General features: G+C 36.4%; 2 protein-coding genes across 3 annotated transcripts in view; both read right to left on the reverse strand.

Moving 5' to 3' along the window:
- cldn23l (claudin 23-like) overlaps positions 1-2,203 on the reverse strand; it is a 14,172-nt gene extending 11,969 nt beyond the window's left edge. Inside the window, exons 1-2 of one of the 2 annotated variants that reach the window (XM_065288780.2) lie at positions 1,654-2,203; positions 1,402-1,478 (exon numbers count right to left, since the gene is read on the reverse strand). The gene's annotated coding sequence lies outside the window, so the exon portion shown is untranslated. The remainder of the gene's footprint in view (positions 1-1,401; positions 1,479-1,653) is intronic. The other variant, XM_065288779.2, reaches the window with a different exon arrangement.
- Positions 2,204-4,675: 2,472 nt separating this feature from the next.
- grhl3 (grainyhead-like transcription factor 3) lies at positions 4,676-14,940 on the reverse strand. The gene is made up of 15 exons (XM_065288243.2): positions 14,831-14,940; positions 13,464-13,614; positions 13,317-13,381; positions 12,593-12,818; positions 12,187-12,272; positions 11,930-12,080; positions 11,416-11,527; positions 11,167-11,261; positions 10,293-10,451; positions 9,568-9,649; positions 8,711-8,844; positions 7,955-8,084; positions 7,775-7,860; positions 7,607-7,671; positions 4,676-5,703 (listed from the first exon to the last, which is right to left on the reverse strand). Exons 1-15 carry the CDS (start codon positions 14,845-14,847, stop codon positions 5,586-5,588), a joined length of 1,677 nt encoding a protein of 558 aa, XP_065144315.1. The 5' UTR covers positions 14,848-14,940; the 3' UTR covers positions 4,676-5,585.
- Positions 14,941-25,470: the final 10,530 nt, after the last annotated feature.

Here is a 25,470-nt window from a genome sequence, read left to right on the forward strand (position 1 = left end):
CGTTTTACGCCTAACTTGAACTATGATTTACTTACTATTTTTACATTGATATTATTTGAGTAAATGTAGGCAAAAAAAAAAAAATAATAAGTAGAACAAATGTTAATTTAAAAAAAATCCCATATAGCCAACGGGTTTTAATCAGCAACAGAGAAACTGCGCCTTTTGCCGATGACAAACACCTCAGAAACTCCTCGAATTGAATATTTGCACTTACAACATGATTTTATTTACTTACTACAAAATATAACACATTATACAAATGTATTCAACATCATTGCACACTTTATATCGAGTTTCATACCATGTAAAGGAAAACATGATAATATAAAAAGTACAGTAATGCAGAAAAGCTCATTACAACCTTGTTCAGGCTATTAAAAACGTTCAGATGCAAAAATGAACTATATAATTAGATAAACTAGTTAATGATATTGCGCAAATGCTCTCGGTTTCTTCAAAGGTCTTCGCGAATTATTTTGTTATAAGACTCCGTTATCATCACGTCTCTTCTACTGTAAGTGTACACAAAAAAAGACGAATGATCCGCGTTTAAGTCAGATTTTTATGAAGAATATTTGACTGTTTATGTAACTGGCAAAAGAAAACTTCGTGTCAAAAAGCTTGCATGTGACATCAAAGTACTGCCAGCGCACCGAGAATCCCTGTCATGTTACTTCAATATCATATAGTATGCTTAAAGCATAAAGTCGAGCACACATTGTCGTCAGTATGCCCTACTTGAAACACGACTGCCCTCTACAGGTTTTTTATTTCCTGCGTCCCCCACCGAATCACCCTTCTGCGGGATCTCGCAGAATTTCGGAAGTCTCCGCGGCATTCTGCTTTCAGAGACGCGCATTTTTAAAGGCCACATCTGTATTAGAGCAAATTTGCGTCTATCATCACATTAATTTTTAGCCTTTTTCCTGTTCCAGTCACTTTTGTTTCGTGGCAACACAAAAAACAAACAAATAAAGAGCACATTCAGTAATAAAAACACAACAGACACGGCCACACCAAACATAATGTAGCCACTTACATTCCTTCCTTCAGTTACAAATGCAACCGAAAGCACCTGACACCTGTTTTCACTCTGCGCTAGTTATGAAATATCCGGAAAAAACAGCACGACAGTATGAGGGAGGGCATTTGCGTTGTGTTTTTAACACGGATGTGTAAACAGATTAAATATTTCAGGTGAGGTGGCTGAAAAAACAGCATACAGTAAATCCTCATGCTGGTTTATGCTGCTTATTATGTTCCAACTTATGCACCTGTAATGCACAGCTGGTTAATGTCCTCAGGACATGAACCCCAAAATGAAACATATGGTTATTACCAATGCAAAGGTTACGAGTTCGAATCCCAGAAAGCATGCATACTGATAAAAAAGTATACCTTGAGTCTACTCCAAGTTGCTTGGATGAAAGCGTCTGCCAGATGCATACAGTAAATGTAAAGATCAACAGGGTGAGCTGCAGCAAATCAAAACGAAAACATGCTTGGAAAACTAGATAATGTTAAAGAAAGCATCATAAGAAGACGAAAGCCGAATGCACCTGCTCTGATGATTCTGTTTTGTGCTCGTCAAGTGCTAATACACTCATTTCCTCCATCATTAACTCACAACATCCACCATAATCCACTTACCTTTCTGCAGATCTCCTCTATCCACAGATGAAGAATGAGATGCAGACAGAGGAGCAATTATACACTTGGTTTCTCTGTTAATCTTGATGCATGCCCGTCCTCTCTCTCCCCAATGCGTTTTAGTCCTGTGTATGTGCACCCCTGTCCTCCTTTAAAACAGGCACACACACCACAGCACAAACAGCGAGCCAGACGTGTGCTGACTGCAATATGCAGTCTGCTTGCTCGAGGCAACCGGAGGATCAAAACTGAGGCATTGAAAGATAGAAATGGCGATGGAAGGAGAGAGGTGAATTTAAAGGGACAAACTCGGATGTATTAGTCATGGCCGTTCACAAACGCACACATTTATTTCTGCTCGAATGTGTGAGATGACGTACATGGGCTTTCGAGACATTCACACGAATGACACACAAGAAACGGAAAGCTAATATGTGCTTCCTACGTCTTTGGAGTCCATAACAAGGATTAAGGAACATCAGTCTCCAATGGCATTGTGCATCGTACTTAATAGGGGTTAAGTGGGATGCACAATAGACACATGGTTTAAGGTTAGGGTTTAAGGAAGACATGGGGATGGTTTAAGGGTCACCTCTAGGGACAGTTCGCCCAAATATGAAAATTCACTCCCATGCTATCCCAGAATGTACATGATTTCTTTTCTTCAGTTTATCACAAACTAATAACTGTATGTTAAAATGCTATCATGTTCTTTTTCCAACCCTGTCTCACAGCATTTCGTGGTATAGTCACAAAATATTTGATTTATTTATTCATGTTCATGGATACATTTTTTTTTCGTGTCAATGAGCATGCGTGTCTTTTTTGTGTCACTCAGCACAAATTTCTATATATTGATTTTTGTGTCCCCGAGCACAACTTTGTTTTTTGTGTCAGAGTTAGTTTTTTTTACCATTGTCACTTGGGGTTGGGGTTACATTTGTGGTTTGGGTTAGGATGTCTGAAATGTAACACAAAGTCGTTCCAACCCCAGGAGAAAATTGAAAAAAAAACAATACATAAAATGACACGAAAAATAAAATAAAAACAATAAAAATACGTACACGAAAAAGACATGTGTTCATTGACAAGAAAAAAAGAGGAAATCGTTTACATGAACATGGCTAAATAAATCAAATATTTTTTGATTATACCACATAATGCCATATTTTCTTATTTTTCATGGGGGGTCAACACGGTGAAGCTTCAGAAAGCACATCCATCCATCATTAAACTAATCTTAATGACTCCAGTAGGTTTATAAATTTCTTCTGCAGCGAAGTGATATATTTGTGAGAGAAAACGTTTATTAATTGTAGCTTATTTAGTAATGTTGCAAATCTAACGAAAAATAACCCAATGCATACAATTTTGCTTTTAAAATAACCGTCCAAACACAGCTCAGACATCTAGGGTAAAATTTGGGCTGTCAGTGAAAATTTCATAAAGTCTAACCATAGCCCAAAGATAAATAAAGTAAAATAAATAAATACGACCAAACACCTTGTAATCACTGTTGACATTGCTTAGTTATTTTAACAACAAGATTATTTTGGCTAAAAGTGGGTTAAACCATAGCCAGACTATAGTGGGTCTATAGTTAACCTAGATGATGAAATGGCAGCTATTGCTTGTTGAAAAACTAGCAATTGTATATTAAAATGCAGTCATGATATCTTCTATGTGGGGCTCTGCAGAGCTCCAAAAAGCACATACATCCATCATTAAAGTATACAGTAGGTTAATAAATTTATCTAAAGGGAAACAATACATTTGTGAGAGAAATAATATTTGAAGAGTTTGGTTTCAAAACACAATATATCCATTTTGACTAATTTGGGTAAAAATATGTTTTTTATACCAAGAAAGTGACATGATGAAAACCACAATTTTCTGTTACAAACATTCACATAGCATCTTTAGGTTATTAAAATAACATAAAAAAAATTTTTTTTTGATTTATTATAAAAATTGATAATTTTTTTTTCGCAAAATGCAATAAATTCATGACAAGGGATTTTTTTTTTCAAAATTCTATAAATCTATTGAATCAATATATAAATATGCATTTATCTTTGTCATGTTATATTCATTTAGTTGACTAGTTTGTCATATTAAGAACACTGTCATTGCTCGGGGGGCGTCATCGCTGAACTTTTTAGACAGCGATCAGCTGTAAAATGTTTGGTCCTGCTCGATTTTCGTTGACTTCACGTAAAATAATGGAAAGTTTTTCATAAAATCCCCTGGGGTCAATGTGTTAGCATGATAGAAGCTTGATGCTGTTGTGTGAGAACAAGCAACAGCCGGGATTTTTCCTTCGCACGAGTGCATCTCACGTAAATTATTCGATTTTGATGGCTTACATTTATTCCCCGTCACAGAAAACCAACACAGGTTTATTAATGCCATCAAAAGTATTATTTTGTTTTTGTTTGTTGGTTTATCACAAAGTACAAAGTAGATGAGGAAAACTAGGATTCCGTGTGTATGCAAAGCACGCCACCATTATTGTTTACAATGCGTGAAATGGTGCGCTGTGATTGGTTAAGCGGATTCGTTGCATTCTGCAGAAAAGGAGGAATGATGTTTGTTGTGGTTTGGAAAAAGCGAGAAAAGATGACAGAATAACACGGCGGAAATCGGATTTTGCGTAATATTAAGAATTTACTTTTTAATACTGACCAAATACAATAAGGATTTTGGTGGTAACTATTTTTTTTGCGTTTATCGCGTGTTGGAACCATACTATTCATTTCTATTTTGTAATATATATCCAGCTAAAAATAAGCATCAGCATAGCAAACGTCGATTCTCATTTGTTCTTGTCTGTCTCATGACTCATTGTCATATGCATGTTTCATCACAAGACACACAAAAACCAATAAACTTTCATTAGTTTTCTAATTGTCTAAAAACCATTGACGTTTTTTTTTTACAGAGCCTAGGGCACAGAGACACACGAGAGTGATTGTCATGATGAATATTTCAGTGGTTCATGCAACTTTAAACACACACAATATATTTTGAAGTTTTGATTTTATTTGCCTTTTAAAAGCAGAGGCAGTAAAAAAAGGAAAACACAGCTTTAGTATATCAATATTGAATGACAGCAATACAAAGCATTTGAAATGTACAAGTTTTGTGAAGCGAAATCCACAAACTGAAGTCACCATTAATCTGATGTTTGGGCAAGCTCCTAAGCAGTGGTTTATTTGTCTGAACGTCCTTAATGTCGAAGTGAAAAGGGGCCGGTCGTCCCCGCAACCGTTATAGCCACACAGATTCGAAATGTGTGGAGGCAATTTTTTACTGTATATCCTGGCAAGCAAAACACTGACAGATATGCAGCCCTTTAAGGGTGGAAATGTGCGACTTATAAGTCTGAAAGGCTCTCGGTTGTGTGGAGCGTTTCAGATGTGAAACTAGCAGGCTGAAAGTTACAGCACCCTGACTGGAAGTCTATTGAAGTAACACGCGTCAAGATAAAAAACAAAAAAACATGCAAACCACCATCAGAGCATTAAGCGATACAACCGCCTCACATCGTCTTTTAGAAATGATGCGCCTATCGTAAGCAGCAGAGGCAGCATAACAAAGGCAAGTTTATCATTGAAATAATAACATATGGCTTTAAAATCAAGTCAACACACAACATTATGATATTTTTTGTCTATGTACAATTTATATTTACAGACAATTTACCTTGTTGATCATAATTGCTCACGTTATAAAATAATTGTAGATAAAATATTTAATAAAAAAGTATAAAAGAGGTAACTGGTATGTACAACATGAATATCGGTACATCTGAAAATGATGAAACGGGAGTTCATTCGTTTCCATGGCGACGGCACGAATCTGGCTCCGAGTTGCTTGTGCTTTTTTATTGAAGGGCAGACGGAGAAGCTGCCAGAAGGGTCCGATGCCGTTTATAACTCCATAAGTGTGACCTGGAAGTGGTTGACAATGACTTCGGAAATCTCGATGAGGAAGGCCGAGTGGTTGCTGTAATGCTCGATGATGTTGTCATCCATGTTCACAAAGATCCTGAGGAACGAGAAAGAAAGTTTTATCAATTGAGGTCATTGCGAGATTTAATTTGCTCATGCGCATGTATAAATCACTGGGAGAAACCTCATGCATTCCTTCGCAACCATTAATTATTTCTTCCTCAAGGGCAGACCCTGATTTAGATCCTTAAAAAAACAATCCTTATCTAATACATTTAAACCTCATGACTAACGCAAATCGGCACAACACTTGTAACTAACAAAGACGGTATTTGCGTGTCTGTGACAGACTAACAGCGAGGCTGTGCCAACTCTCCCAGCCCTCAGGGTGAAGGGAGTACGATTGAAGATTGGGCCGAAAGGCAGAAAGAGAGAGAGAGAATGCGGCTTAACCTGTTCCTATCCTTCAGCCATATCATCATCTAACGGCCTGAGGAAAGTTAAGCTCCGAGTTACACAGCTCAAGGCTAGGGCGATTAAGATAATAGAGCGCCGGACACGTTATTTTTCTTAAAATCTATTTAGGTCAGAGATGTCCCTTTAATGCTCCAGCGGGTGTGTGACGGATCGTCTGTTTAAGCATGACAATTATGAGCTTTTAAATTGCATTTCTTAGACGCTTTTCCAAATTTATGAGGAACTGGCAACGAATCCATGTGTAATGTTTAGAAAAATTATCGCCCATTCGTCGACTGACTCTACAATTCACAATGCATTGACCCAAGTTAACCAGGCAAATGGTTATACCCACACATATTCCGATACAGACGAGTTAATAGGTGAACGCAAACGTCTACACAAAGTCATGGATGATCACCAACCAAAAAGATAAGTTGATCTTTCAGATCCAGGCCTCATTGAATCGCACGTAGTGTCTCTTACACAAACAGACGCCAATGCTGCCTTCCTATCACTATCCTGATCTTTTGCTGTTCATCTCTGACCTTTATAAACCGCAAATAACATAGAGCGCAGTACAATCAGATGACTCAACCCGTGTCGAAATCTTCCTGTCTTCCTCCTTTTGTTCGCCTTTTTATTCACCCTGTTTTTAAAGGGGAGCAGCAATCATCACATTCCAAACACTACAGATCTCCTGTCTACCCGGTCTGTCGACTTTTCTTCCAGGCAACTTGTTGAGATGGAGCTCAGATTATAAGAAAAGGGTTTAACAGTCGTTCGTCTTGATGAAAGAGGACATTTCTCGGTATGTGACTTCAGCAAAGATCGCTGTTATTGAGCATAAACTGAAACTTACGTTTATTTGATTCTGCCTCTGCAAACCCACCCAAGTCATTTATTTATTTATGTTTTCTACATAAAACCATCTTACATAATGTAAAGGAAACTCTGTGATAATATAACCTTGATATTTTTTATATCGATTAAGTTAAGGGGGTCGCACACTGGATGCGCAGCGTTGAGTCGCATCTAGGACAACTCTGAGGTTTTCGTACACCGGTAGTGCATATTAAATAGCGCGAGCTTAGTCAGATAGCGTCTACTTCAAAAAGCAAAATATACGTTAGCCGCCAATGTTAATCGCTAATGATTTGGGCCAAATATGATGTAATTTAATGTTAAACTATGTGAGTGGCGCCACAGGGATTTGAGCAGTGTCCCGACCGAGTCAAAGCGGACAGACGGACACTCAATGAAAACAATGTGTTCTGTTTTTTTAGAACAGCGCGACGCTGAGCTGCGCGTTCGGTGTGCAACCCCCTTAAGATTGAAATCAATGTAAAAATCAATCTTTGATGCCGCAAATCTCATTATTAGATTATGAGACTTTTTAAAGATAGGGTCTCTCAACTTTGTAGTGCCACAAACGTTCAAGACCAAAACTACTCAACATGACCGAACACCCAATTGACACCGATGGCCACAAAAACACTGTAAGAAATTTCACACACTGCCACAGAGATAATTGTGTTACTCACCCTCTTTTGCATTTCTTGAAGATTTTCCCAATGGTGTCTTCTTGCAAGCCATACTTTTCTGAAATCTGAGAAAGCAGAAGGGACATGAGTCAAGTCTTAGTTATGATCCTTCTCAAAAAGGTGAGATCTTCACAAATATGTGTAACGGAATAAGAAATCTAAACTAACCGCTTCTCTCAGGCCCTTGAGGGTTGGCGTGTTTAGCATGAGGGCATCGAACACTTCCTCGGTTTCTCGTCTGACATACAGCAGAACTGGAAAGACGAAGATTTTTTATTAAAATACTCAACCATGAGTCTCGGTCAAAACAAGATAAACCACTGTAGCACCTTACAAAATTGATCATACCTCTTTGTTGTTGCTCATCTCGACGCGGCTGTTTGCTCGGCGGAGAGCTGCTCTGATCGCCGCTATCGCCGTAGCAGTTGATGCGTTTCATTAAGTTTCGGTCGCTCTCTTCTAGGTTAACAGGGGGCACCTGGAAAATCACAAAAAAAGTAAGATCAACATTTTGCATCATTGCATCATGCAGAAGATAACTGTGTGTTACCATGGTGACGTTATCTTTTCTAAACTTCCCCCCCCTCCCATTGGGTACTGTGCTTATGTGTAGCAATGCCAAGCCACCTCCATCCAGTAATGTTATGAAATCTAACAGGTGTGAAACGCACACACGGCGAACTGTGGGAAAAAGGCCTGTCTCGACAGCATCCATCCCTCCCTCTCTTACAAAGTGTAAACATGGCCGAAACGCGTCCCTTCAACAGCAACATAAGAATAATAGCGCGTGTGTTTGCGTGTGTGTTCAAGATCCCACGGGTTAATCCCGCCGTCAGTCATCGAGGTCGTCCCCTCCTCAAGTGAGTTTCGTTTGTCAAACTCAGCAGCGCACCAGTTAGCATGTCTGATCTCGAGATCACTTTCTCTCTTTCTTTTTTTCAAGCCCACCTTTTTCCCACTACATTTTTTCCCACACTTTTCCTGTACTTTCGGCTCTCGGGGTGTTGGTGAACATGACTCAACAATGTTGCGGTAAGCCGCATATCCTGGGATGCAGGGATGAGTGTGTGTGTGTGAGAGAGAAAGATAAAGAGGAGGACGTACCAGACCGCAGCGCTGCATGTTGCTGAAGTGCATCTCGGGGATAAATAAAACAGGTTGTGTGACGTGATCGTCTAGAGTCTTAAAATATGTGCAGTCCTTTCCAACCGAACTGGAGACCAGGGCTTGTTTACAACCTATGGAGAGCAAAGAGGGATTTTATATGAATGCATGAAAATGAGGATAAACACATGCATAATCTACATAAATGCAAACATTGCGATCATATTCAAAAGAAAAAAGTTGCACCCTGCAAAACTGCATGGATAAAATTTTTACTTGTGGAAAAATTCGTATTTGTACTAAATATTTACACAATTAAAAATATGAATTTGAAAATGTATTAAAGGTGCACTGTGTAACTTTTAGGAGGATCTCTTGTCAGAAATGCAATATAATATACTAACTATATTATCAGTGATATATAAAGACCTTATATAATGAACTGTATTGTTTTTATTACCTTAAAATGAAACCTTTTTATCTACATACACTGTGGGGTCCTTTACATGGAAGTCGCCATTTTGTTCCACCATGTTTCTACAGTAGCCCTAAATGGACAAACTTCTGCAGAGTGCATTTTTTAGACAATGACATGTTTGTCAGCTACCGTAGCTTCTCTATGTGTTTCGAAAGGGAGGGGTGAGCTGTGGACTGAGCCGTTGGTTTCAATTCGCAATCTCACCACTAGATGCCGCTAAAATCTACACACTGCACCTTTAATGCTCATTTGAACTAAAGACGAAATGTTGTTCTTAGGAAATTAAATTGTTTGCAAGAGGACACTAAGAGATGTCTAATGCGTTTGTCGTAGGGTGTTGTGTATTGGGTGTTACAACTGCGTAAATGTTGGCACTCACCATTGTTACTAGAGTCTGCGACATTCTTGGTTCTCCTCTTGGATCTCTTCCTCTCCTCATCTCTCATCTTCCTCTCTGCACCCTGCAACATTCAACAACATTGGAGCACTTAGAATCTGATGCGAATCAACAGCAAAACTTCTTAATCATTAAGCTTGAACGCTTCTTTGGAACCAATACTTTCACAGTACTGCCAACTAGTATGTAAACATGCTATAATTTATGATCCCGTAAACAACTCTGTAAGATTTGGTGCCAGCTGTGTAGAGAAAAATGTATCGGATTCATCTTGAAAAACCACAGAAATGCACTCAGTTCACCTGCCGCTGCTAAACCTGTCCGACGAGTGTTAAATCACTCCATCCCATCAGGCATTTCCCCCAAACACTGTCAAAACAGCTAATGCCTATGAACGCCATAAAAACAAACAGCCTTGCAGGCGATGAGCGAGATAGAAAGATGTGCTGCCATTTATCTGATCTACTAAACAAAGAGGTCAGTGGGAATCAGAAGATCCAGACAGGGCAAGGTCGAGAGTCATCGAAAGAGAGATGGAAAGATGCGTGTATGACGCTTTTATAGGAAATTAGTTAACGGTGGTGAATCAAGATTAGGCTTTGTTTTGATAAAGCCCAAAATGAGCAAGGACCCTGATGATGAATTTTTTTGTATGCAAATTACTAAGACTGTCTCTCCATGTAAGACCTCCTTAGTCCCCGACTCACCTTATCGCAGAAGATCTTGACCTGACAAACAGCTCTGTGAATGAGACGGTTGTTCCCCGTGCTGTAATCGTAAGTGTCGATCTGCAGATTCAGAGGAAGACCTTTGACCCCCTTTTGAGAGGAGAAATCAGTGCTCAGAGAATTGATGCCGATGTGCACCTGTAAAACATAGAGAGACATTTTTAGACACACAAACTCCTGATCAGGATGAAATAAAAATGCAAGTGAAATCATGCATGGGCTGGATCGTGTTCAGGCCTGTCTTTATTCCACTAGTACACAACTTCTCTATAAGTCATAACAGAAGGAAGGGTCAGGGATGAGACACGTTAGATGTGTCATATGCAAATGAATTATTGTTCAATAACTCCAATTTGTTTCTAAAGGAAAGGAGTGTCTTTGAGGAAGACAGGATGGCAAGATTAGACCAAACAAAAACAATAATCTATGGATAAAATAACTCAATATATTTGGATAACTTCAATTGTTCTTCTTAGTTGAGACCCAATTTAGGAAGGTCGAAAGAGAGGAATATGTTTGATTAAATCGTAAAGCAATAAGCAATAAAGTTTCCTTTCTCCATAAAGTTCTCTCTTTCATTTCTTTTTCTGCTCCACCTGCTGCGAGTTTCGCTGTCCCACCCATCACTGCCCCAGGGGCATGCTGAAGTTTACCCTCATTTATTCATCTTCCCTGCTTTCCTCCCTCCCTCTCTTTCTTATTCTCTTTTTATTCCCTACGATGACAGGTGCCTGAGGAGGAGGTCACATACCGAAGATACCACTGCGTACTGACACTCCTCTAAATGATCCTTTCAACCCATCATTTAACACAAACGGGTGACAGGTGGATCTGCGTATGTATGTGTTCGTACCTTTGCCTCTTCGTTTGTATTCCAGATGAAGGATAGCGCATTGAAAGCCACCTCCTCCACGTTGCTTATTCCACTGAAGACTTCTTTGTAGTCGGCTAGATAAAACATATTTGAGATATTTTTATAAAATTATGGACACTTTATGGACAGGTGCAATCTAAAGCATTGGTGTAGTCTGTTTTATATCAATTACTAAGGTTTAGAGTAATAAACAGAATACAACATAATGAAGTTTAGTGAGGTACACACCAATATCTATGACCCTCTGTTTGACGGTCGGCTGTCGAGCGTGCCAGTGGTTCCAGTACTTAAGTTGCATCTCAGGACTCTTGTCGTTCTCAAAGACAGCCATGATCACCGTCTAAGAGAGGAAGCAAAACAAGAGCATTATTAGGACGTGTCACCTTTGTTTTATTTTAGAGAGCGTTGACTCCCTCTAGGACAAATGTTCGCCGTTTACCAAGTGATGTCACATGTCATCACGCTAATACCCCTTTCTCACTCACTGCTTTGTCATGGACCATAGCACTATGCTTTGCTTTCGAACAAAAGGGCCTATCTGTCACACCTTCTTCACCATCTCCAAAGGTTAAGAGTCTTATAATCTGCAGGGGCTGAGAACGGGAGGATTTGCTTGCTTGGTTCGTCCTAAAGCACCATTCACTAAAATCCCCGAGGTAACAAAGCCACTTCAAACTAACCCTCGATGCTTTGTTTCTAGTTGTAACATCCCAATTGTCGTTTTCATGAATACATCACTTACTTTGACTTTGCTGCACGGCACACCGGCGGTGCTGTCGACTCCCTGCAGGGTAATGGGGTAAAACTGACCCTTGTTGAGGTACACCATGGGTATTTCCGTGGTCTTGTGCTGGGACGCTTGCGGGGCACCGAGTAGAAACTGGAAATCGTTTCTGTCAAAGATAAATTCACAGTTTTGAAGCTTCAGCTTGTGCGCATTTGGGAAAAGGATTTAGTGAGAGATATGATTGACTCGGTTAGTAAAGTTGACAGTCTTACCTGTATCTCTCTGGAGGAGAATTCGAATAGGAATCTGAATATACAGGGCTGGTCTGTCCCACGAAGGAAGTGTTGTAAGTGAGAGACTGTTTTTTTGTAAAAAAAAAAAAAAAAAACACAGATGTGTCATAAACTAATTATAGGGGACAAAGCACTTGTGGTAGGCATTTATAAAATGCTTTTGAAGTTTAAGATTGGAGAGAAATGTTATCACGGAAACACTATGTTTCATATGCAAGCTTTAAGTTAATGATGTTAGAGATTTAAAACAGTCTATGCAACTAAATTGGCATGTATAGCTCATTGGTAAAGCATTGCATAACCAGTGCAAAAGGTATAGCTTGTAAAATGCATAGCTTGTAAGTCGCTTTGGATAAAAGCATCTGCTGAATGCATCAATGCAAACCTCAGTGTTAGGATCCGTATACGGTTGGTCCGGCTGCCACGGTTTTTGCGATGCTGTGAGCAGGATGGAGTCGAAGATGTTGTTGATGGCTTGTTTGTCATAGCTGTCACCCGTGTAGCTGTCGTTGCCTTGCTTTGCGTGACTAATAGAAATGTTATCAGAAAGCAGCTTCATGATGTGGGCGTTCTCCAGCGTCGCCAGTTCAGGAGGAGAACTGTTCGGGGTCCTACGAAAACCATAAAAATCAATACAAATATAGTCTATGCCAATTCTTTAACAAGTGTTAAAGTCAATAAAAGCTTTGCTCAATCTCTGCATTGTTTATGGAGCTTTCTTTGCATGAAAAGGAAAGCCAAACACTTTGGGTGGGAGCTGTTTGCAGCCTAATGCTTATTTTTTTCACTGTTTGAGTTTCTCGTCAGGGTTTGACATCGGACAGACCGACGAGCTCAATAGGCACCTATTTTTCACTCGCACAAAAGGGTGCTGTAGTGACTCAGTCGGTTTTGGGATGGGTTGGCGAAGAGGATTAACGGTTGAACCAGCTCTGACCTCAAATAATCCCAGGCTAAATTACCCAACCTTCCGATACACCGCAAGGAAATGTGGCAACAATAGCTTTTTACACCTAAACCACCTGTCGCCCATGTCAATCTTATCTTTTATTCAACACACGCTTCTCTTTCTTCTCGGTGTTATAAAGCATTGAAAGAATCAGGCTTACCTCTCCATGGCTTTGTACACGCTGCCTTCCCGAGCACACGATGTCATCTTCTGGTCTTTAGGAGTCTATAAACAAACAAAGTCAAATGATGAACTAACAATTACAAAAAAACACAAAAATGCTCTGTTAAAGTCTTATAAATGTTACCTTGCAGCTGTCATACAGGAGGTTGAGGGCATCTTCATTTTTCGTCTTAGTGCTGAGGTCGCCGCTTTCCATGTAATGCCAAGAGTCCATGATGTAATTGTCTGAATAGCGCTGGTAGCTGAAACTCTCGTTCTGTTGTACCATGAGAGCCCTTAAAAGATAAAGCAGGTTGGTTTTAACACAATTTAACATCAAGCATTCACAAAAGCTCCATGCATACGTGATTTTCAGTGCAATGCAAGACACCGTAGCCACCGTAGTTTCATGTGCCAAACCACATTGATCTGAATAATGGCAAAGCATGCTTGTTTATCATCATTTAGCCTATGGATAGTCAACTCAAATAGGCTTTTAAAATCATAAAACTGGATAAAAATATGTCTTTATGTTTCAAATATATGTACAAATGTTGTCACTGGGACGCTATCTCTTAAAAACAAGGTCTTAATATGTACCATTTTGGTACAGATATGTACCTTTTAGGAACCAGTATGTACCTTTGAGGTGCCAATGTGTACCTTTTAGGTTACCAATGTGCACCTTACAAAAGTGTACTTTTTGAAAAGGTACCGCCACAGTGTCCATTTTCATACTTTTTGATAAGCAAAGCCACACCGAATAAAACATAATTTTTACTTTAGCATCGCAAACAAGATTTGATGAGGATCGCTGAATCCTCAAACAGCGAGTGGATGGATTTGTTTTTGAATACTAGGATTAGCACTGTGGTGGTCTGCTTTGGTAAGCTTAAATGCAAACAGAGCTGTTTAGGCACCTGTGCCCACACCGAGTGAAAGTTTACAGAGCATCTCCGCGCGTCCAATTTGCAGGAACTAAAATCGAATCGGCAAACTCCAAGGTTTAAGTTGCTTGAGTTTCTCAAACTCAATGCAAATGCTTTTTAAAGGCTAGCATGCAATTCTAGGCACCTGCCACACTTGACATACTGAAGACCCATAACACTTTAGCAAAAAGATAGAGTTTCCATCTGTGTATATGCAGGCCCCTATGATACTTATATGGCACTGTCAATGTCCAAAAAACAGACTGTGTGTGTTTGTGATCCATATCTAAACATTCATGTAGGGGTCCGGGTTATACAGAGAGGGTCTTACATCACTCATCTTAAACAGATGACAGGGCTTAGACGGGTTAAACTGCAGTACGGTACAAATATGTTGTTTCTGAGACGGCACAATGACACTTTATTCTCATTGCTTGAGAACATGTTTAGCAACTAAAACGTCACATTTTGAAATTTTTTAAAATTGTATTTTTAGCAAAGTTACATTTAACAGAATAAGATTTGTGCAGAAAACCCCTAACCAAAGCTGGATATAAATGGATAAAAAACCAATCGCACTTACTCAATCTCCTTGGTCATGACTCCTGTGACAGGCAATGGAGGTAAAATCCTTCGTTTGGGATCTTCTCTCTGGTGTCTGATTGTGTGTTTATATCCTGGTGATTGAAGTGGTTTGATTTGTGTCTACATTGCCTCAACTATTTATTCACCCGACAGGTTGTCTTCTCTTTCCTGATTGGCTGAGAGCCTGAGACAGGTGTGTGATAGGACAGGTGTATACTCCCTTAACTCTTTCAGTGTTGGAGAGAAACTTGCATGTGAGTGGATGTCTTTTGGGTGGGTGTATGGGGGGGGGGGGTTGTACACTTCACGGTGGCTCATTAACACCTTATATAAAAGGCTGAGAGTGCCTGAGCAAAGGTGTGAAATGCATCTTATTTAGGATCAGAAACTAAAGGCACAGGTGAAACAAGAAGGTTTTAACATGCAAATTATAGGGGACACTTTGTCTAAAAGGAGGTTTTGGCTGCATGGTAATTTTATTTTAGATTTTTTTATATATATATATTTAGTCTGAGAAAAATGAATGATGTAAAAACACACAATAACATACAAATCAGCAAAAAAGCACTACTATTTATTTGAGTAGTGACTGTGTGCATGAATGTGTGTGTTATGTTTTATCATTTCTTTCTGTATGATATTAAAATATAAGCTGCAAAGTTTGGTAACACTTTACAATAAGGTTGTATTTGTTAACATTAGTAAATGCATAAGCTAACATGAAGTAATGATAAGCAATATAGTTTTTCATCATTTAGTAAAAGTTTGTTAATGCCAATAAAGTTATTTGTGTTATTTAATTCGGTGCATTAACTAATCTTAACAAATAAAACTTTTGATTTAAAAAAAATGCATTAGTTAATAATGAAATGAACTTGCTGTAGAAGTATTGTTCATTGTTAGCTAATGCATTAACTAATGTTAACAAATACAACCTTATTGTAAAGCATTTGACCCATAATTGTGCAGTGTGAAATTATGTCACAGATTTGAATCTTACATGAAAAAATAATGCGATCATCATGCACGGTATAAAAATGCATGGATTTTTTTCCACTTTTTATTTATATATGTTATGGTTATTCACTTTGTCTTGACTTTATAATATTTTAAAAATAATTAGAGGAGAGATACTCAGGTCTATTCAAGAGTATGCATGTGTATATTTACATGCATTATAAATAAAAATGAAAAATGATCATTATTATACATCTATAACAGTAATTCTTTAACTGTTGCAAGCACATAACTGTGTTATAATCACTTGTTACCTTGCACATGTACTGTTCATATTGCAAGTAAAATCACATTTGTCATTACGCACTAGGTAATTTGCATATGCATCCTTTTTATATTTGTGACCCTGTCTGTGAGAACCCAGCAAACAGTATTTTTTTGTGAATTACTGATTTTCTACATGAAAATCAACTTATAATGTAAATAACATTATGTAAAAAATATAACCGGTATATCTTTAATATTGACTGAGAAAGGTTGAAATCAAACTTTTATCATTTTAATCTCATCATTATATTATGAAACTTTAAGCTGAATTTTCTTATAATCTTATTGTTGGACCAATCGTTTCACTTTCGCATGTCGTACTATGTATGCTTGTGCATGTGACCAATTCAAAACTTGAATATATTTATATTTAAAATGTATATAAAACTTGTATACTTCATGCAGGCTTCTAGAGAGGGTTAATTTGTGCACAACATTTTTGAAAGTTATTTTTGTGCATCTCCATCAAATGTAAGATTGCAGATGTACCTTAAGGTATCTGTCATAATGTCACAAAGGGTGCGTGCACTGCGGTCTGCCTTTACACAGAACACACCTACACAGTTTCACACACGCACACGCACATCAGAGCCCTCTGGGCATCTTAGACTTGAACCAGAAAGAAATAGATTGTAAGGAAGGAAGTCAGGAATGCTGTTAATAACGCTTTAGAGGTTTACAGTAAATACATGTGCTTGAGTTCCTGCACACAACATATATAAAATTTACATTAGCTATACATACATAATATATATATATAGTTTATTATATAATATATATAAAAAATTCTCCAACCTATAACGTAACTCTCTATCAGTTGACCTACAGAAATATAATATTTTTTTATTTTACTAGCAGACTACAGCCCATATGCAACTTTTGCAACTGTGGTTAAAAAAATGTGTCTGTTTTGTATCTAAAACACTTAACTTCACTGTAAAAAAAATCCGTAGAAATTACAATGTTATTGCAGCTGGGTTGCCGGTAATTTACCGTAGATTAAATTTTTTGTTATTTACTGGCATGAGTTTGTTCAAAGTAAAATAAATTTTAAATATGAACAAGTCTTTATCTTTACAGAATAAAACTATACAATAACAGCCTCATGCAAAGCATTCTGGGAACCAGAAATCATCATCAACCTTTTTCTGGGTTTTGCTTCAGATTTTGTTTCCCAGAATGTTTTGCTTGATGCTGTTTTTTTAGTTTTACTATGTAAAGACAAAGACTTGTAAATGTTAAATGTTCATTTAACTTTGAACAAAATGTTGCCAGTAAATAACATAAATTTAAATCTACGGTAAATTACCGGCAACCCAGCTGCAATTTCTACGGATTTTTTTTACAGTGTTTCTCTTGCTCTTTCAGTTTTTTGAAACTGAGTCCTGGTTTATCTTTCTGTACTGTAACACTGTATGTTTCTGAGACATTACTCCGTTTTCAGCCTGATCTCACGGAAAGTCGTTTTATAGTCACGAAAAAATGTGATTAATTTATTTGTGTCCATGGCACAAAATTCAGCTTTTTTGTGCCTTGAGCACGAATGTCTGTTTTGTGTCACATGAATTTCTATAAATAGTATTTTTGTATCCATGGCACCACTTTCTTTTCTGTGTCATTTTATGTATTGTTTTCATTTTTTATCCCTATTTTTAAATCATTGTCGCTTGGGGTTGGGGTTAGATTTGGGGTTTGGGTTAGGATGTACTTTTATGCATTGGTTTCAAGCTGTTTTTCTTCCGCTTTTAAAACTGTTCTCGCCTGGAGTTGGAGTTAGAGTTGGAGTTTGGGTTAGGATTTCTAAAAATTTTACAGAAAGTGATTCTAACCCCAACCACAAATGACAATGGTAAAAAAAAATAGGAAAAAACATTGAGAAAACAATACATAAAATAAAATGAAAAAGAGTTGTGCCATGGACACGAAAAACTATTTATGGAAATTTGTGCAAGTGACACGAGAAAGACATTCGTGCTCAAGGCACGAAAAAGCTGAATTTCATGCCATGGACACAAATAAATGTATCAAATTTTACATGACTATAACACAATGTGAGATCAGTCAGATTTTTTTATATCTTATGATCATGAGCATTATCAGTGAAATGATAAAGAGTTGTGCAATGGACACGAAAAACTATGGAAATTTGTGCAAGTGACACGAAAAAGACATTCGTGCTCAAGGCACGAAAAAGCTGAATTTTATGCCATGGACACAAATAAATGTATCAAATTTTTCATGACTATAACACAATGTGAGATCAGTCAGATTTTTTTATATCTTATGATCATGAGCATTATCAGTGAAATTAGCTGATCTTATAAACTAATATGAGCTGATTCAGTTTCAGACCTACAGTAGCAGCATGTGTGAACGGTCTCATTGAGAGCCGTTCTGTTCGGCCAGACGTGTGAACGTAAAACGGCAAAGCCATCAGATCAAGATACTGATCCGAAGGGATCACTTCACACCTAGAAACCATACTGAAACATCAGAAACCAAAGAGTTTAGGCACATCTGGGTAAATCTTCACGTGCACACACTAGCTGTATTATTAATAAGTAGTTATTGGTTATTTCTTGAGTTCACTTATAGATTAATCATGTTGCTTATGTTATCAAAATAAAAATATATAGATAGATTGTCTTATTTTCAGACTGACAGCCTGAGTAAAAAAGTGAAAATCATTAAAATTATTACATAGATGCATTTGAAAAGTAGATGCCAAATAACAATGACATGCTGGTTCCTGTAGCTCATCAAAAGTTGGCTAAGAGGTTTGATTCTCAGGGAACATACATTTGATAAATAAGATGTGTATACATTGAATGCACTGTAAGTTACTTTAGTCAAAAGTGTCTGCCAAAAATGCAAAGTAAACATTTGAAAGGCAAATTTAGTCGAATGAAACAAAAATAAAATGTTATTATTTGCTATAATTTTAATAAAAAAACAAACCCTGCAATAAGCAAAGAAAACTAAGCTGTGCAGGTTTGCTGTGCGTTCTTCATATAAAGTAATCGTATGGCTTATAAAGTTGGTAAGGTTTGCAACGCGAATGGTTTGTAATACTGTTATACTGTTTTATGCAATAAATACCTGTGACTGTAGGCTTTTACTTGCATGTTGTGTTTTATATGGTTGATAAGTGGTTGGGTTTAGGGTAAGGGTGAGGGTGGGGTTAGATGCTCCAAAATATCTTTAAAACCTTAAATGTTTATCAAACCGTTTCTACATTTTCAAATTCATAAAATTAAATGTCTAATCTGATGTATAAGGCAAAAACCTTAAAACGTAACAACAGGTTGTAGAAGCTATACTGCCGCTAGAAGACATTAAACCAGTGGTTCTAAAACTGGGGGCCGGGGCCCCTGGGGGGCCGCGAGAAAGTGCCGGGGGGCCCCAGTTTAACAACATTTTATAAAATACAATAATTTATCATGAATTCTGTGTAATTAAACCTAAAATAATAAGGCTACAAACCAACAGCACCACTATGTATAATTTAATGTTTTGTTTAATTAAAATGTTACATGTTAAAACAGTTTTTTTGTCATACATTTTTTTTGGGGGGGCGCAAAGGAAGGCACCGTATATAAGGGGGGGGGGGGGGCACGCTGAAAAAATTTGAGAACCACTGCACTAAACCCTTAATACGTCACTTTACATGTTAATAAAGTGCTTGCACAAATGACCTATGAGCATTTTTTTGTAGATCAGTCTCCTTTAATCCAAAAGGGTGACCAAACAATAATAAATTATGAAATGCATGTATATATTTTCCTTCAAACTGTTAGGCTGATAATATAACTTTGTAAAAATGTAGTATGTAATAAATTAACTGTAAATTATGTTCTCACAATGATTGTTTTGTGCAGTCTTGCAGTTCTGAAACTAAAACCTAAGTTACCCATAAACTGTTTTAAATCACTGGAGTTCAATCTAATCATCAGAATCAAAGTGTCAACGCTGGCGGTCTATTTCATCATTTCCCGAAGGTGTGTACAGTAGAGTAAAGATGAAATCTGGAGTTGTGAGAACAGGACGGTGTGCACCTGCTGTTATATATTATGATATCTGAGCCTTCAAACGATCTGTAAAATTTCTGAGAAAAAAATAGAAAATTACGGTGCTTTGAGATTGTTGCGATGTAGACTGCTTTAATAAATCATTTCTGTTTAGCCATACGCAAAATGTCTCACTAAGTCAATACATTTTTGTCTGAATGGATTTTGTACTTTGAGAAGATCGAGCAAAGTAAAGATGTTAAATGGAACATAAACACCAAAACAAACATAAATAATTAAAACATGAGCTCTTAACAACAACAACAAGCACAGAAGTATAAATAAAATCATTAAACAGAATAAAAATTATAATCCTATAACAGCATTATTTATTCATGCAGCAATGCATGCTGGGAGCTTACACAATCCTTACAATTCAACAAAACTGCTTACTGCCAGACTGATTAAAAAAGCTTTTTAGGCTGTAAAAAAGTTTTATTTCTGACTCAAAGTAATGATGAAAAGTATTTTTGGCATAAATGTTTTTATGTCATTAATATAAAACTTGGCTTGGTTTTGATCAGTTTTGTAATCGAAATACCTGTGGTTTCGCTCTTGATGACAATGATTACAATCTATTAGGAAATGTACATCTTGCTGTACAAAAATAGTTTGAGATGTGATTGAAACGATTCAATGAGTCGAATGATTAAGCTAATTGTGACGTTTAAAAATCCTCCTAGCCCAGAAGCAAACGTTGTATGACCCAATGAAACTCCCAGTTGTTGCCCAATGTGCTTTAAATTTATGACTTGGGGTCAAAGCCTCAGATGTTCCTCTTCGCATCATTCATAAGGAACAGGACACACACACATTGTAATGGTAAAATCATAGGGTGTAAAGGTGTGACCAGTAATATCTATTGGTCAGATCTAATCCTAGTTTCATTCACACACACAAAGACAGTTTCCATCTGCTATTTATTTTTTTATTTTTCCTAAGGCTACATTGTGACTGTCGTAAATAAAGGACAAGGCGTATGAAAATACAAACTCACATACCTGCAAGATACAAGCGTCTCATGTTTCCGTTCATGGGATTTTGTGCATAAATGTTTTAAAAGAACGACAGAAATGTGACACACATTGCTGTTTTTAGATCTGACAACAATTAAACTGTAAATAAGTAAAAGATTGGAATACAATAATATCTACTTGGTTATTTACAGACTTTTTAAGCTTCACTTTAAAATAAATTTAATGAAAGTATTACAAACAGAAAAATCGAAAAAAATCTTACAAATATTTAATGAATTAATATGTGACCCAGTCTGAAGACTTTTGTTTGCTTTTCAGTGTTTTCTACATAAAATAATCCTATACATAATGTAAAAAAAAAAACTTTTATAAAAATATAACCTTGATATCTAACTTATATGGATTGAGTAAGGGCATGTCAAAGATTGAAATCAATGAATGAAATCAAACATCGATGCTTCTTATGTCATCATTAGGTTATGAGACTTGGATTGTCGCACATTTAAAAGTTTTGTCATTTTTAATAATAAATAAGTCATTGTTGCAAAGCTGACTGTGATTATATCACATCCTATTATTGCATTTTATAAATATTTTATAAATGAAAAATGATAGCATGACTTTTTGGCAAGGACAGCATATTGAAATTGAAGATTTTTTGTTGAATTTGTTGTAAAAAGTTTTAAAATAATTTTATTGTTCCTTCTGAATTAATCTGTTTGCTAATTTGTCATGTTAGAAACTTTAAAGCTTGTCCAACCGCTTATCCAAAAATTGTAAAATGTCTGTGGTTTTGAAAAAAAAAGTAGTGGATGATTTAAAGAGTCTGTGTGTGTTTAAGCTGTGTTTTAAGAAAGCGAACTATCACGCGCTGTCAGATTCTGTGTTTAATTTCTGTCAGCAGAGCTGGTGAGGAATAATAGAGAGCCTGACAGTTTTCTGAGCTCTTTTGATGGTCTGTGGGTTTTTTACTGGGGATTGGCAGTAAATTGAGCAAAGGCATGAGAAACCATCCCTCATTACCCTAAATAAAAGAGGACGGGAGAGGTTTACTTTTTCACCGAGCGATAGTCATCTGCCTTTCTCTCTTTACTTTTTCCCTGGATGGGTTAAGATGTTCCCGTGGGATTGTGAGGTTGCTGTGTTTTCCAGGATCCATTACCACATCGGGAGCAAGCATAGAAACGAAACATGTCAAGACCCCGCATGCGAACGCAAGCGCACATGCTTATTGTAAATAACCTTGGAAACATGTCCAAACCCCTACGACTCTGTAACACACGCACATGTAGACACCCCCTCATACAAATCCTTAAAAATCCCACACCCCTACAGAGAAAATAATCCCCCATCTCCACCCCGTTCCCAATGCTCAGATAAAATTGGGCAAGTACATCTGTTCTAACTTTATTGAGCGCACACACGCCTCACGTGTGCAAGACCAAAATCTCTCACCCAGTTTCGCTCTACGTGTCCTGTCTTGTTTATGAGAAGGAAAGAGAATACAAGACACGAGAGAGAAAGAGAGAGGGAAAGAGAATTTCTGGAGGTTTACCAAAAATGTAACTGCATCGGTGATGTCATTAAAACAGAATTGAATTGTTAATTGACAAGATCAACAAAGAAATATGAACTTCCGTAGTATTTGTTTTTCCTATATGGAAGCCAATGGGTACTGTCAACTGTATGCTACTTACCATGATTTATCAAAATATCTTATTTTGGGAATAATGATACTGAATAATTAAACTCATACAGGTGTAAAACAACATGAGGATGAATTAATGATGACAGAATTTTCATTATTGGGTGAACTATCCCTTTAAATGTTGGCTCTTTATTTATTCATATAGTACCCCTGCACTTATTTATAATAGGGGGGTCCAACAAGTTGAGATCACTATTTTATTTTCATTTTCATTTATTTTTTAGATTTATATATATTATAAATTAGATTATCAAAATAATCAATCAATTAACATTTTTTTCTAAAGCATTTATTAAACATTTATAACACAAGTTAAAAATAAATTTAATCTGCTTGACTAGCCAGGAGTTGTTGTAACTTCAAAAATAAAGTTTATTAAAGTTAATTTTTAGGTTACAGCAACTCATCACTAGTCAAAATACAAAGTAACTTCAAAAGACTTGTTAAGACTTGGTGTAATTAGTTACTAAGTAATTAGTACTGTAATTTAATTACTTTTTTCTTGAAAAAGTAAAGTAAGGGATTACTTTTATTTTTAATTGAATTACAGCTACTTCTGATGTAATTCAGCTAAATACTGTTGAACAATTATATAATAGTGGATTTAACATCTAAATTTTAACATTAAAATGTATGTTTTTTATGTATCCTTCTTACTTTAAATACTTTGGTGAGTTAATAGTGTAGTTTCCAACTCTCACTATTAACTGGTTGGTTATTAGCATAAATATTTCTGATATGTTGGCTGTTTAATACTGTATTAATCTATTAATACTTAAAAAGCCCATATTAATGCCTGATTCTGCAAAACCTTATTCTACATCCTTAATCCTACCCAATACTTAAACTTAACAACTACTTTACTAAGTATTAATAAGCAATAATAAGGACTATACTGAGGTAAAAGTAGTTAATAGTTAGTTAATAGTGAGAATTAGACCTTAAAAAGTGTGACCAGATTAATTTATGTACTTTTATATGAGTAAAAATATATTGAGTCGTTTCAAGCCTATCTTTGTATCATTTACTAAATAGGATGTAGAAAGTAATTAGTAATAAGTGATTTGTAACTAATAATTAATTACCTTTTTTGAGTAACTTATCCAACACTGCTTGAAAATTTAAAGCAACCAGGAATTTTTAAAGTAAGATAAACTTTAAAAAAAAAAAATACTTCATTTGGTAAGACCTAAAAATTTGAACTTACCTTTTCTCACTTTAAGTTAAAATACAAATTTAAGTAATTTTTTAAGTTAAAACAACTTTTCAATTTAACCTTGATATCTTTAATACAATTGAAATCAATATAAATCAATAACTGAAATCAAACTTTGATGTTCCAAATCTCATCATTAGATTTTGAGACTTTAGCCTGGAGAATTGTGCTTACTTAATTCAAATAATTTTTCATATTGATCATTCATTTTATGAACTTTATCAAACATATTACTTTCTCTGTATCTAACTGTTTCACTTACAATCTAGAGGATTCCACGAATTAACCAATGAAAGTGAATTACAGAGTGAAAGAATGCAGAATGCACCTGCAGAAGAAACACAGGTGGGCAGAGAGGAGACTAAAGACAAATGGTGCATGTCATTAGGGCTTTAGTACAGTGTAAAACATGGCAGCGAATGAAAGGATGAGGAGAATGAGAGAAAGGGGTGAAGGTGTAAAGCGGAGGAGGTGGAAGGAAAAGGTGCCCACAGTAACACAACAGGTTCAACCTGAACCCAATGCTAACAAAGACTGTGATTACAAGGTGCTGAAAAAATGAAGGAAGAGACAAACAAACAGAAAGAAAATGAAACAGGGCCTTTTGTTCGGCCGTAATGGCTTTTTAAAAAGTCACGTCTCGTTGGGGAGAGCTCCCATTCCCTATGCCCGTGTCTGTAGATCTGTCTGTCCATCTGTCCATCTGGATTAACCTCTCCTCACTATGAGTCTATGCAAACAAACCATTATTGCATTAACACTGACCTGAATCCACATGATAACTCATCACACACATTCACACGTCCATTAACTTTTCTATTATAAATGAGGATAGACTTATTACGCAAACATAAACCTAAAACTTTATCTGTAATATGAATTTTTCCGAGTAAATAAATCCACAAAAAATTCATAAAGTGTGTAAGCATTTTTAAGAAAATATTTAATGAAGTATTTCATAAAAACATGCATGTAATCTAAAATAAAAAAAATTATATACACACACATACCAATGTGGATCCTAAAGGTAAATCCTTTTATGCAAATAACTTCAAACCAGTTTATTTAATAACTTAGCTACATGCCAGTTTTGATTTAAATACGTTAAAATAGTTAAGAAATGTTCTATATTTTTTTACAATTCACATTTATTTTTTAATAATTATTTTAAACACTATTAAATACAAAGAATAATCTTAAATATCTTAAATGTAAGTCAAATTAAAATGCATCTGCTATATATAATCTAACTATAAACCTTAAAATCAACAATTTATAAAGAATGCAAATGAATCACACATCAGTGCAATCATTGTAATTATGCAAATATTGTGACTATTAGTATTTATAATTGGCCCATATATTATATTATATTATATTATATTA

Source organism: Paramisgurnus dabryanus, chromosome 17 (assembly GCF_030506205.2).
Source record: "Paramisgurnus dabryanus chromosome 17, PD_genome_1.1, whole genome shotgun sequence".
NCBI lineage: Eukaryota > Metazoa > Chordata > Actinopteri > Cypriniformes > Cobitidae > Paramisgurnus > Paramisgurnus dabryanus.